Here is a 13800-nt window from a genome sequence, read left to right as displayed (position 1 = left end):
ATACTTTATTTGCAAGGAATTGAAGCTATCTGAACTTTTGATAATACAATATGTTTGACTTCATAATAACTAAGTTTTTTCTTTTTCATATTAACATTCCTACAATAATTTAATAAACAATTTAAAAATAGTAGAAACATTTTTGGATGGCTAACAATGACAGGAACAGATTTTAATCTTTACTTCTAACATAACAAATCAAACAAAAACCAGCCACTATAGTAGATTCATCATGATGGGAAACGCTGCTGAATAAACTTGATTTAATGAGATGGACATAGCTGATGACAATACAGAGAACTTTTTGATTTATTAAATCGTTTTAATGGCATCTGAGGTTACATACTAACAATTCCATCAGCTGGGGGGACATAACTATTTATATTATGAATTTTTGTCCCTTATGAAATTGGCTAGCTCTTAAACCTTCATCAAAGAGGCCAACTAGAATAACTTCAGTCAGGATTTCCTGTCCAAAAAGGGAAATGCATCTTACAGTAGCTCTTTAGTGTTAAGATTAGAGGTGAGCTTGAATCTTAAACCCTAGATCAAAACATCCTTGAACTTGGGGCTTTGAATCCAAATCCAGATTTGTGGCTGAATTCTATGGCCAATAACTTGGATCAAACACCAAAACGAAATCCCAGATCTGGACAACCACAAGCTTTAAGCGAGGTGAGATCCAAATCCAGATTTTTATCCAAATGTTGTAGTCCAGGCCAGGGATCTCAAAGCATTACACTGTGACCTCTTTTCTCCCATTTCTCACCAGAGGGAGCAAGGAGGTCAAAAAGAGTTTTGCAAATATTAAGTAAGCTGCACATCAACTCTGTGAAAGAAGCGTTAGTTTGCCCATCTTTAGAGCTGGATGAAAAACGGGACATTTTAATGACAGTTTTTGTGGAAAAAAAATTAGTTCATTTTTCATCATAATTCAAATTTTCATTAAAAATTCTGTTGAAAGCTTCACATTTTGCAACGTTCAAACTAGCTCCACCTAGGAGTAATTAGAGTCACAAAGCATTTAAGGGACAGGTTTTGGCTGGCCTCGGTAGAAGCAGCGTTGTCAACTCTCAAGACTTTTATCTTGACTTCCCGTGGTATTTGGTGTTTTTCCTAAAGCTCCAGCACCTGGAGTCAGGTGAACACATGAGAATCTTGAGGGTTTTTTAATAAATACATTTCTAGCTCTCATGGCTGCAGAGAAAAGCTAGAAAACATGATCCCCAAAAGCTCAACAAATGCAAGAAGGTAAATAATAGACCCCACATTTTAAAAACCTCATGATTTGTAAGCCAAGCTCATGTATTTTGGGGCTTGACTCATGGTTTTTGAATGGTTGGGATTGGCACTACTGCATGGATGCCTAGCAGACTGCCCATGGCGACACACTGAGTCAGTGGAGAGCTGGGACTAGAACCTAAGACCTTGATTCCCCACTAATTTATACCAGTGTAAATAAGGAGTAGCTCTAAAAAAGTGAAACGCATGTCAATGACAGGAAAATCAGGCCTCAGGAGTCCAAACTCAGCCTCACTCTTGAATCACTACATTGTACTACACCTCATGGAAGAGTCCTATATAATTTAATAGAAAAATTAAATTATACTTTCAATAGAATTCTATAGGATAATTAATAATAATAAAAAAACTTACAAAAAGTATGCCAGTATTTATTAACTGCGATAGGTTTTAAGATAACCAATAAGACTCTATAAAATTTTGTCCCTATTAAATTCTAAAGGACTTTTCCAAAAGGAAATGAAGACCATATTGTAACTCATGGCATTTTGGAGTTGAAAATCATAAGCAAAACTAACTTTTTGTGCGTTAATAAATACATAAACCAATACAAATGCATTAAAAAAAAACCTTTTAGCAGACGTAATCCTGCAAATACTCAGCCATGTGAATAGAAGTTACTGATCTGATAAGTGGCATTGACTGCAGTGGTTCTACTGGACTAACCTTTTTCACATTTGTTTGCAGGATTGGATGCAGTTTTTGTAAACTCCCATTAAACCACTGAGCCTGGTGAAATACTATAAAAGTCTGTGGTCCCATGACTTGGTCCAGAATAATTAGATAATCAAATTAAGGAATTATGTCTGAAGATAAGTACCCACATTTGCATGGATTTAAAGTGTCTGCAGGATTGGGGCTTAAATGGGGAAAAAGCTGCTGTTAACCTGAACAAATTCGCATTGGAGGAATATATCCTCCATAGTCCGAAAATAAAGAATCCTAATTTTATAAGAAGGCATTATGGAAAAGTGGAGCCATTCCAAAGTTTACTCATTTCATAAAAAAGAAGTTAAGTCAAATAAAACCACAAACTACTTTGATTGGACTGGATTTTTTTTTTTGTAACTACTAAAAGTTAATGTACATATGTTTTAAAAGAGGAAAGTACATAATTCATTTTGGACAGCTTGTTTTGGCCCGTTTAAAAGCAGCCTTTACAGATTAAAAAAAAATGGAAACCAAACAGACTTTTTTAAAAACACCAATTTCTATGCAAGAAAGATCACACAGGACGCCCATTCTTCCTCTGTTGCACAAATTGATGGTAACATTACTATTCAGCAACACAACTAAGCATGTGCTTAACTTCCAGATCATTAAATCAATGGGATTTAACCATCTGCTTAAGTTTTTTGCTGAATAAGGATGGTTTGCTGAATTGGAGCCCTTGAAAGCTCTAATACACAGATACTATAAACAAAATGTATGATTATTTATGAACTACTGTGGGACACATTCTGATATTCTTACTCATATTGAATATCACCTTACTCCATGAGTAATCCCACTGGCTTCAATGGGATTGCTTGCCGAGTATGGTGTTACTCAGTGTGTGTAAAGGTATCAGAATCTGGCCCTCAATTACTAGACAACAAATATAAACAGCTTGACTTTTTAAAAACTTAAACATAAATCTTGAACTCTGTTCAGGCACACACACAAAGTCAGGTTGGGTTTTTTTTGTACAAGATTATTAAAATATAGGTAGATTTGATAATAGATTTTGATTTCAGTTTCCTTCTTTACAGCAGTCAAACTTTGGTCTTCCTTTTAACTTTTTTCTTTTCTTTTTGGCACTAACTGGGATAACTTTATGCTGTTAAAATATAAAATCCTAGGGAATGGAAGAAGGGAGGGAGGGAGGATCCTAATTGAGTGCGAAAGAAAGAGCGACCAAAAGTAAGTTTGACAGAAAAAAAAATAGTGAAACTTAAGCAGAACTTCAAATTCAAATTGGAGCTGAAGACAGTGTTTAAATTTCCTCTGCATTTGTAAATTATGTTTATCTGTATTTCCTTAATAGTCTGTTACCAACTCTAGAACAAATATACTTTATCTTAAAGAAAAACAATAAATTATTTTAATGGTCATTTCCTTATGGAACACTGTCAAGATAAAAATAATATATTTAAAGCTGTTCTTTACCATTGTTACTCAGATTATTAAAATTGAATGTTTTAAAAAAATGTAATTCACTTTTATAGGAATCACTGTGTGATTACTATATGCACTTCACTCAGCTTGGAATATGAAACTTGAAGTTAGTTTCAATTTCTGGCTGTTAAGTAACAGCACAACGGAGCTGGTTTTCCAAAACTGGAGGGAAACATTTAAATCCAAAACCCCCAACACATTAATATCGAAAAAATAAGGAAACATTTCTTTTCATACTAGGCTAAGGCCTCAATCCTGAACAGATTTACACCCGTGTTCAACATTATGCCCTCTGAATAGTCCTATTGATTTTCAGTGGGACTGCTCACAATGAGTAAAGTTAGACTCATAGACTTTAAGGTCAGAAGGGACCATCGTGATTAGGGCCCTACCAAATTCACGGCCAATGAAAAACACATCGCGGACCTTGAATCTGGTCTCCCATTGTGAAATCTGGTCTTTTGTGTGCTTTAACCCTATACTGTACAGATTTCACAGGGGAGACCAGCGTTTCTCAAATTGGGGGTTCTGACCCAAAAGGGAGTTGCAGGAAGGTCACAAGGTTATTTTAGGGGAGCTGCAATATTGCCACCCTTACTTCTGCTCTGCCTTCAGAGCGGGGTGGCTGGAGAGTGGCGACCGATGGCTGGAGAGCAGCAGTTGTTGGCCAGGCGCCCAGCTCTGAAAGCGGCGCTCCGCCAGCGGCAGTGCAGAAGTAAGGGTGACAATACCATACCATGCCACCCTTACTTCTGCACTGCTGCAGGCGGCGGCTCTGCCTTCAGAGCTGGGCTCCCAGCCAGCAGCCACCTCTCTCCAGCTGCCCAGCTTTGAAGGCACCACTGCTGCCAGCAGCAGCGCAGAAGTCAGGGTAGCAGTACCACAACCCCCCTCTACAATAACCTTGCAGACCACCCCCCGCACAAACCCCCCCCCCCACACACAACTCCTTTTTGGGTCAGGGCCTCTACAATTACAACACCATGAAATTTCAGATTTAAACAGCTGAAATAATGAAATTTACGATTTTAAGAATCCTATGACTGTGAAATTGACCAAAATGGACTGTGAATTTGGTAGGGCCCTAACCATGATCATCTAGTTTGACCCCCTGCACATTGCAGGCCACTGTACCTCACCCACCCATTCCTGTAAATAGACCCATAACCTCTGGCTTTTACTGAAGTTCTCAAATCATGATCTGAAGACTTCAAGTTAAAGAGAATCCACCATTTACACTAGCTTAAGCCTGCAAGTGACTCACGCCCAATGCTGCAGCGGAAGGCAACCCCCCCCCCACCCCGGGGGGAGTCTGCCAATCTGAGCAGGGGAGAATTCCTTCCCGACCCCAACTATGGCAATCAGTTGTACCCAGAGCATGTCGGCAAGACCCACCAGACAGACACCTGGTAAAAAATTCTCTGTAGTAACTCAGAGCCCTCCCCATCTAGTGTCCCATCACTGGCCATTGGGGATTTTTGCTACTAGCAGTCGCAGATTTGCTACATATCACTGCAGACAGTTTCATTAGACCAGGGGTAGGCAACCAATGGCATGCGTGCCAAAGGCGGCACGCAAGCTGATTTTCAGTGGCACTCACACTGCCTGGGTCCTGGCCACCAGTCCGGGGGGCTCTGCATTTTAATTTAATTTTAAATGAAGCTTCTTAAACATTTTAAAAACCTATTTACTTTACATACAACAATAGTTTAGTTATATATTATAGACTTATAGAAAGAGACCTTCTAAAAATGTTAAAATGTATTACTGGCACGCGAAACCTTAAATCAGAGTGAAAAAATGAAGACTCGGCACACCCCTTCTGCAAGGTTGCCGACCCCTGCATTATACCATCCCCTCCATAAACTTGTCAAGCTCAATCTTGAAGACAGTTAGGTTTTTTTGCCCTCATTGCTCCCCTTGGGAGGCTGTTCCAGAACTTCACTCCTCTGATGGTTCGAAACCTTCGTCTAATTTTGAACCTAAACTTGTTGATGGCCAGTTTATATCCATTTCTTCTTGTGTCCATATTGGCACTTGAATAACTCCCCTCCCTCCCAGGTATTTATAGAGAGAAAACATATCTCCCCTCAGCCTTTGCTTGGTTAGGCTAAACAAGCCAAACTCTTTGAGTCTCCTCTCATAAGGTAGGTTTTCCAGTCCTCTGATCATCCTAGTAGCCCTTCTCTGCACCTGTTCCAGTTTGAGTTCATCTTTCTTAAATATGGGAGACCAGAGTTGTACACAGTATTCCAGATAAGATCTCACTAGTGGTTTGTATAATTGTACTAACACATCCCTGTCTCCACTGGAAATACCTCACCTGATGCATCCCTCGACTGCATTAGCTTTTTTCATGGCTGCAGTACATTGGTGGTTCATAGTCAACCTGTGCTCAATCAATAAACCCAGGTCTTTCTCCTCCTCTGTTGCTTCCAACAGATATGTCCCCAGCTTAGAGCAAAAATTCTTGTTGTTAGTCCCTAAGTGCATGAACTTGCACTTTGCACTATTAAATTTCATTCCATTTCTATTACTCCAGTTTTCAAGGTCATCCAGATCTTCTTGTATGATATTCCAGTCCTCCTCCATATTGGCAACACCTCCCAACTTTGTGTCATCTGCAAATTTTATTAGCACTCTCTCTCACCTTTTGTGCCAAGGTCATTAATAAAAATGTTAAATAAATGGGTCCCAAGACTGATCCCTGAGGAACACCACTAGTAACCTCTCTCCAGCCTGACAGTTCATCTTTCAGTCTGACCTGTTGTAGTCTCTCCTTTAACCAGTTCCTTATCCATCTTTCAATTCTCATATAAATCCCATCTTTTCCAATTTAACTAATAATTTCCCATGTGGAACTGTATCAAATGCCTTACTTAAATGCAGGTAGATTAGATCTACTGCATTTCCTTTGTCTAAAAAAAATCAGTTATCTTCTCAAAGAAAAAGATCAGGTTGTTCTGGCACAATCTACCTTTTGTAAAACCATGTTGTATTTTATCCTAATTACTGTTTACCTCTATGTCCTTAATTACTCTCTTTCAAAACTTGTTCTAAAACCTTGCATACAATTGAGGTCAAACTAACAGGCCCTTAGTTTCCCAGATTGCTTTTTTCCCCTTTCTTAAAAATGGGTACTATATTAGCAATTCTCCAGCAAGTCTCCAAAATCTGAGTTTATAGATTCATTAAAGTTAAGCATGTGTGTAAGTCTTTGCAGGATTGGAGCTTAAATCTTGAAGTCCTTACTCAGTTTCCACTAAACTCTTACTTGATTTCAGAGGGCCTCAAGTAAAAAGTCTAAGGATTTTGTCTATTAGGTTGTATAAACTATCAAAAACCGTCTCCCCCAGCCCCACCAAACCTAAGTGTTGGGCCTAAAATGACTTGACAGTGTCCCTTTAAAATGAACAACTTATTTTGTATTCGGCATGTTGAATTTAATGTCTCTTTTAAACTGTTTTTCAGAAAGCGTTTAGAATATTACAGTACTTTATTTGTTCCTCACTCAACAAAATGGATTGTGTTGTGGCCATTTCTCACCTTCCTGCTCTCTTTTTTTCTTCTTCTTCTTCTGTATGATGGATCCTTGATGGGGAAGATAAACTTCGGTTTCTACTAATCAAAGGGCTTTTAATATTCAAGCGCTGCATGTATTTCTTCTCAGCAGCAACATTGCTGGCCACCTCCAATCCCTTGATATAAACTCCAGTGTATCCGTGGCGGTGCAACTCGCTGTGGCTGCTCTCAAGCTGAGTAAACTCAAAGCTTTTAGTTTTCTTCATGATTTTCTTTAGTGGATGTTTTCTGTGGCGGGTAGTTGGTGACTGGACTGGCTCAGAATAGCAGGAGGCTGATCCTGAGGTGGAAACATTGTCCATATCTTCTGAGATTGGGCTAGTCCTTTGAAGCCCACCCAAGAGAGGAGTAAATGTCTGTGGTGGAGATGCATTAAGCTGCACATATACATCCATATTTTGATTGGAGTTCTCATGGTCTAAAAAAGGTGGTACTCCTGATGGCAGGCTCATATGCTGAGGTTTATGCAATGACTTAACATTATTATCCCACATGTTATTATCAGTGTTAGAAGAGAGTCGAGAAAGGGACTGACTTGGTTGTCTAGCACCTTCAGTATCAAACTCACAGTTAACTTTCGCATCTGCTTCCTGGGGGACTTTGCGAGAAGTTTCTTTGTTGGAACCTTTGAGAGCTTCAGAAAGGACCTCTTCTAAATGGTGCCTTGTTTGCTGACATTTTAGCCATAAAATATTCCATTGTTTTAGTTCCTTTTTGCTAGCCAGACCCAATACCATCTCATTCACTTTTTGAAAGTTTTCTGCAGAAACTTTTGTAGCTTCTTGGTGGTAGCTCTGCAAACTCTGAATCACTGATTGAGAGTATTTGTTCTCCACAGTAAGATGTTCAAGATAGTCATTGCAGTGTAACATCCACCCATGTGCCTGAATTAAAAGTGAAAAGTACAGTTAAATAATAAGACTGTGTACTCATAGAACACCTTCTGTTTTAGAATCTCAAAGCAATTTACAAATATCAGGGTGAAAGTCAACCTTGTGCAGAGGACCAACAAAAGGCCTGTGCAACATTTAAGTCCCATTTAAGTGCTCATAATAGATCTTAACATGATATAAGTGCTGAATAGGTGTTGTGCTGTCCCTTTACACAGAGGTGAATTTTGCTTCTTATGGTATGTCTACACAGCAGTGTAAGCCCAGGCTTGAGCCTGGGCTCAAGCCTAACCCCCCTTGCGTCCACTCACCAATTGTGTTAACCTAGGGCTTGAGCCCAGGATTGGAGGGTCCAAGCCCGTGTTAAGCTGGGACCTAGAGTCCAAGCCTATTGCTTTCCTGTGTGCATGTGGCTCTGGCTGGACTCAGGTCCCAGAAGCTCTCCGGACGTATCCCAAAGTTCCTTGAGACAACTTCCTTCGTCCTCTCTATGCCGACAATTTGTGGTGCAGTCCCAGGGAGGGGCAGGGGGGGGGGGCGGGAGGGAAAGGAGCAAGGGCTAGAGAATGGAGCTGGGACTAAGCAGCTGCCCTGCTGGGAATGGTAGAGCTCCTGGCTCAGCACAGCCAGGGGAGGGATGATCCCCAACACCTCAGCTGCTCCAACTCCCTGCAGGGCAGCCGCTTGGTCCTGCTCCACTCTCTGGCCCTTGCTCCCGGGCCCCCCTGTCCTTCCTAGGGCTGTGTGTTGCAGAGGTGCCAGGGCAGCATCAGGGGGGCAAGTGTGAGTCAGCCCCAAACTTCCCCACAGCCTCCTGGGTATCCCTTATCCCTATCCCCTGAGGTGTGGTGGGGGCAGGGATAAGGGATCCGGCCTGAGGGGTGCTGGCACACACTGCACCCGGAGCCCTGGGGATGCACTTTACCGCTCTGCAGCCAGCAGCAGCCAGGCTGGGGTGGGTGTGTGTTTTTTCACTAATACCTTCATTTTATGTCAAACTTCAGAACAGACAAAACTAACTAACAAACCAACCAAACAAAAATACTGTCGCTGAACATCCCACTTTAAAAATTAAGAATTGCAAAGTTTCATTGTTAATAGTTTGACAGCCCTGGAGACTGATGTGCTAATTATCCTCAGAACAGTTGCACATGGGCATTTTGCTGCCCATGTGACTCAGCCCAGCGCTGGAGAGCCCAATTCTCAGATTAGATGGTAGTTCATATAAAGCCTTCTCAAACTGCTGTCATTCTACCGAGACAGCCACCAAAGGAGCTAATTGTGCAGTTTATGTATTTGTGCTCCTTATGGGCACCTGCGTGCCATCAACAGCACCACCACAGTTAGGAAACAGGGTGGGCAGTAGAGTTTTCCCACAGTGCAACATAATTTGTAGGGCTAGGTCAGTGGCTCTCAACCTTTCCAAACTACTGCTCCCCTTTCAGGAGTCTGATTTGTCTTGGGTACCCCCAAGTTTCACCTCACTTAAAAACTACCTGCTTACACAATCAGACATAAAAATACAAAAAAGTGTCACAGCACACTGTTAATGAAAAATTGTTTACTTTCATTTTTGTCATAGAATTATAAATCAATTGGAATATAAATATTGTACTTACATTTCAGTGTATAGTATATAGAGCAGTATAAACAAGTCATTGTCTGTATGAAATTTTAGTTTGGACTGACTTCGCTAGTGCTTTTTACGTAGCCTGTTGTAAAACGAGGCAAATATCTAGATGAGTTGATGTATCCCCGGAAGACCTCTGCGTACCCCTGGTTGAGAACCACTGGGCTAGAGTATCAACACTATGGTGGGGGGCACTAGGCACTCTGGAACAGGGTTACTTTGACTAGGGTCTGTGCACTGCAATGTGTACACCAGAACCCTAGGTTCGAACACAGGTCAGAAAATCCTTAACATAGGGTTCCCTGACACAGGTCAGGTGACTCGAGTCTCACTAACCCTAGGCTTAAATTGCTGCGTACCCTTAGTGAATTAAGGCTCAAACCCAATGAAGTAGGGAAATATTATTCACATTTCATAAGGTTTGGTGAATTGCCCCAGGTCACACAGGAAACTCTGTGACGTAGCTGGGAATCAAACCCAGAATGCCTGACTGCCAATCTTGTATCTCACCTCAAGACTACTTTTTCCTGTCAAGAAATTTTGTTCTACAGGATTCGACCCTGCGGCCTCTTGTACACACAATGTAAGTCCTGATCTAGTAAAGCACTTAAGTGCAGGTACCTTTCAGCACCAGTAGTTTCACTGAAATCAATGGCTCTACCCATGTGTTAAAGTATGTGCGTAAGTGCTTTGCTGGATCAGGGCCTATATTACTAAATTAATGACCCACAAGTTAAGAAGTACTGTTATACTACTGGCAGTTGTTAACCAACTTATTTTTAAAAATTCTAAACCAGACAATTTTCACAAGACAAAATATTATCTTTTAGGTTGTTCCTAGGAGCCAAAGAGTTCTCGTGACATAAAAGGGATGTTTATACTGAATCTCAATGAAGCAATTTTTCTAAGATTTAGAAGCTATTTTGAAAAGGTTTTCAATGCCAGCTTTGAAATCCAACAGAAACTAGCCTTGTTTCATTTAATCTGCACTGATATTCTGTGCTACCTACTCACTAGAACTTTCAGAATCAAAAGGAGGGGGGGAAAAAACAAAAGCCTTAGGACCCAATTCTCCATTTGAGTACACTGATGTTAATCAAGAGTATCTCCAGTGAAGTCAACAGAACTGCACCAATGTAAAACAGATGTAAGTGAGAGGAGAATCAGGACCTGAGTAGCTGTCATTTCCCTAGGGCCTGATTTTTGGGGGTTCCCCAAAAACTACTTGCAAAGATGTGAGTGCGGTTCTGTACTGCTCCCTTCTAAGGTATGGGGCTAGGTCCGATTACGTCCTCAAAGACAATCCTGAATTTGGGGAGGTGGTGGTCCTCCCCTCTGAAGAAACTGGAAGAAAGAACTGGCCTGCCTTCAAAGAAACCAGAGGTGAGTATCGTTGCTCAGAGAAGATAAGACCAGGATTGGGTGAGGGTCCTCCATAGTTTGGACACTTCAGATAAGCAACCAAATTTTTGGATGGTGGCCCAGATTGAATTCTGACCCTTTTGAGGTTGCCTATCACCAGATTAACTATTTTGAAGCTGATTTACCTGGTGCTTGTATAATTATTTTTCCAGTGGAGATTACAATCTTCTTGAACTCTAAGCTCCATTGGGCAGAGATCTTGCGTTAGTACAGTGCCTAGAACACTGGGGCACTGATCCTGATTGATGTCTCTGGGTGTTACAGTTATACAAATATTAAATAAATAATAATAATGGCTTACTGTGTGCTTTCACATGTAGCTTTGCTGTAGTAAGGATGGATTACTCTGTGGTTTTATACATAGCATGCCTATGAAAAAGCTTGGGTTTATACATTTTTCATTTGATTCCCTTTATATTATAGAAGCAGAGAAACAAGTATTTAAAAGGGTAAAGGTGCTTATTATGTCATTTGGAGCTTCATAATTGTGCAGAGAAAAATTCTGGCCAGTTGGGTATGTAGGTTCTTGGATTGCACATTAAGAGCAGTATATGACTATCTGTGCATAGGGCAGATGTTAAAAGGTTTTGCCTACACATTCACAAGAGAAAGAAGAGATCCAGGCTGTGGTCCATACAGGAAAATCTGGCTCACTCTGGTACTGCTATTTCTGGCTGGGTTTATAATTTTATAATACTGGGGAGAAAAAAAAAAAAAAAAAGCTCCTAATTGCCAGTCTTGTGATTGCATGTGCAGTGCACAGGGCATTAGATTCACTGAGACTCTGGGGAGGGAACAGCCAGCTTAGCTGCTGTTCTTTGGTTGCAGCATAGGTGTAGTCTGACTTCTATATCTGAGGGGAAGGGGGCAGCTCCAATCAGGCCAATTGGGCTGGGCATCGGGGGAGGGGGAATTCTGTGCCTGCCTGAGGCTTGCCGTTTAGGCAGGGCAATGCCCCTCCTAACTCCCCACAAACTGCACTCATGGGGTTGCAGCTACACATGTAATTTCCTGCCTAAACTCTGCTTGTTCTTTTGACCCTTCTGGTGCTTGTGTGTGTTTCTGAATGACACTGATCTCTTTGCCCTCTGTCTGGCCATTATTCCAATATATACAACCACACTTAATGCAAAGCAGGAAAATAACAGACATCCAGATAAACAACAAGGAGTCCGGTGGCACCTTAAAGACTAATAGATTTATTTGGGCAGAAGCTTTCGTGGGTAAAGAAAACCTCACTTCTTCAGGTTTTTTACCCACAAAAGTTTATGCCCAAATAAATCTGTTAGTCTTTAAGGTACCACCGGACTCCTTGTTGTTTATCTGGATGTCTGTTACAGACTAACATGGCTATCTCCTGATACTAGACATCCAGATAGTGGGGGAAAACGAACTGCCATTCTCAGTTGTTTATTTGGACAGCTGAGGTACTCTGGGGAATACCAAATGCCAATACACCCTCGCTCAGGCACTTGAATGACCAATACAGCTCTGGCTTTATGTGCTGACACTAACTTGTGCTGGCTTTAGATACTGTTGTCCTGGGAGGCCTGCAGGAGGGAATCCCTGCTCCTAAAGATGTTATTGTGGGGGTGTTAGTGGGTGCTACGGAGCATGTCATTTTAAGCTGCCAAACTACAAATTACTTCAGAAAACTTTTGAAGTTCATCAGTGCTCTGGTGAACTTTGAAGGGTCATCAAAGTCCTTTGGATGTTTGCCAGATTCTGACATGCCATTTTGACATGCCTCAAACTTGATTCTGTGGGCTACACCTCACCAGGGTCTTTCAAACAGGCCTATTTGGAAATCTTGTGAACAAACTATTTTTTAGCTAGGACATGGCTAAAAAAAAAAAAAAAAAAAAGCACTAGAAGAAGAAGAAAAAGTGTCACCACTGATTTGTCAAAAGAAATCTTGCTATCAGGTGCAGTGCATGGGAAAGTGTATCAGTACCTCCCAGCACCCTGTGAGACTCACTAGCACCTCCAGTGCCTTGGAGTGGAGAAGAGGAGACTCATACAAAACACATTTTATGGAATATTGTTGCACAAATATTTAAACTACTGTAAATCTGTACTGAACGTGAAATGTTTCTCTTACCGTCTCGTAAAACTCATACAAGTGGATCAGCTTCTCCAGCTCACTCTTCCTTTTCTCTGTCTGAGTGCTGACATTACTCAAATAACTCCTGAAGGTCTGAACTTTTTCTTCCAAGTTCAGTGAGCAGTTCTTTTGTATCAGCCGCAGCCCTTTCTCACAATATTGCTGTTGAGTACAAAATGAAACATACTGCATTAGTACATTGCTTCTTCTGCTGTCCGGATTCTTGTTCGTCATTGTCATTTACTCCATACAATTGTTATAGGCCAACTGTAAAGTGAGCGAAAGGTCAAAAGTGAACAATCACTCTTGTTGATCCTTTTGGTGCTTTTTTTCCTTTTTGATACTGTTCTGCTACGATAAAATTACTGTTGGCCTTTTTATAAATCTAAATTTCTTTTGGGAAGCATAAAGAAAGAATATAGTGATATGATGGAGCAAAAACTACAGTCAATTAAGCTTGAACATTTGAAAAGAATTATTATTACATGTTTAGAGGAGTCATGGTTATGTTGCACTTAATATCATCGTGAGAACTTTTGTTTCGCAAGTAACAGCTCTCCTGTACCCTTCTTGATGCAATTTCTTTATATGAAATAGTTACAAGCTGAACTTTTCTCTTTACCAAGCTCTAGGAGGGCATGTATGTATCTAACTTCCCATTTTTACTCTGGCTTCATTTACCGTTTATTGGTTGGTGTGCCTGTGTACTACTG

General features: G+C 40.8%; 1 protein-coding gene across 1 annotated transcript in view; it reads right to left on the bottom strand.

Moving 5' to 3' along the window:
• Positions 1-13800, bottom strand: part of PLEKHG4B (pleckstrin homology and RhoGEF domain containing G4B) — a 119711-nt gene that overhangs the window by 23873 nt on the left and 82038 nt on the right. The window contains exons 14-15 of the mRNA XM_065399601.1: positions 13085-13249; positions 7006-7925 (exon numbers count right to left, since the gene is read on the bottom strand). Coding sequence (XP_065255673.1) covers positions 7006-7925; positions 13085-13249 — 1085 coding nt within the window. The remainder of the gene's footprint in view (positions 1-7005; positions 7926-13084; positions 13250-13800) is intronic.

Source organism: Emys orbicularis, chromosome 2 (genome assembly GCF_028017835.1).
Source record: "Emys orbicularis isolate rEmyOrb1 chromosome 2, rEmyOrb1.hap1, whole genome shotgun sequence".
In the NCBI taxonomy this organism is placed as follows: Eukaryota; Metazoa; Chordata; order Testudines; family Emydidae; genus Emys; species Emys orbicularis.
This window is presented reverse-complemented; position numbering and strand designations above follow the sequence as displayed.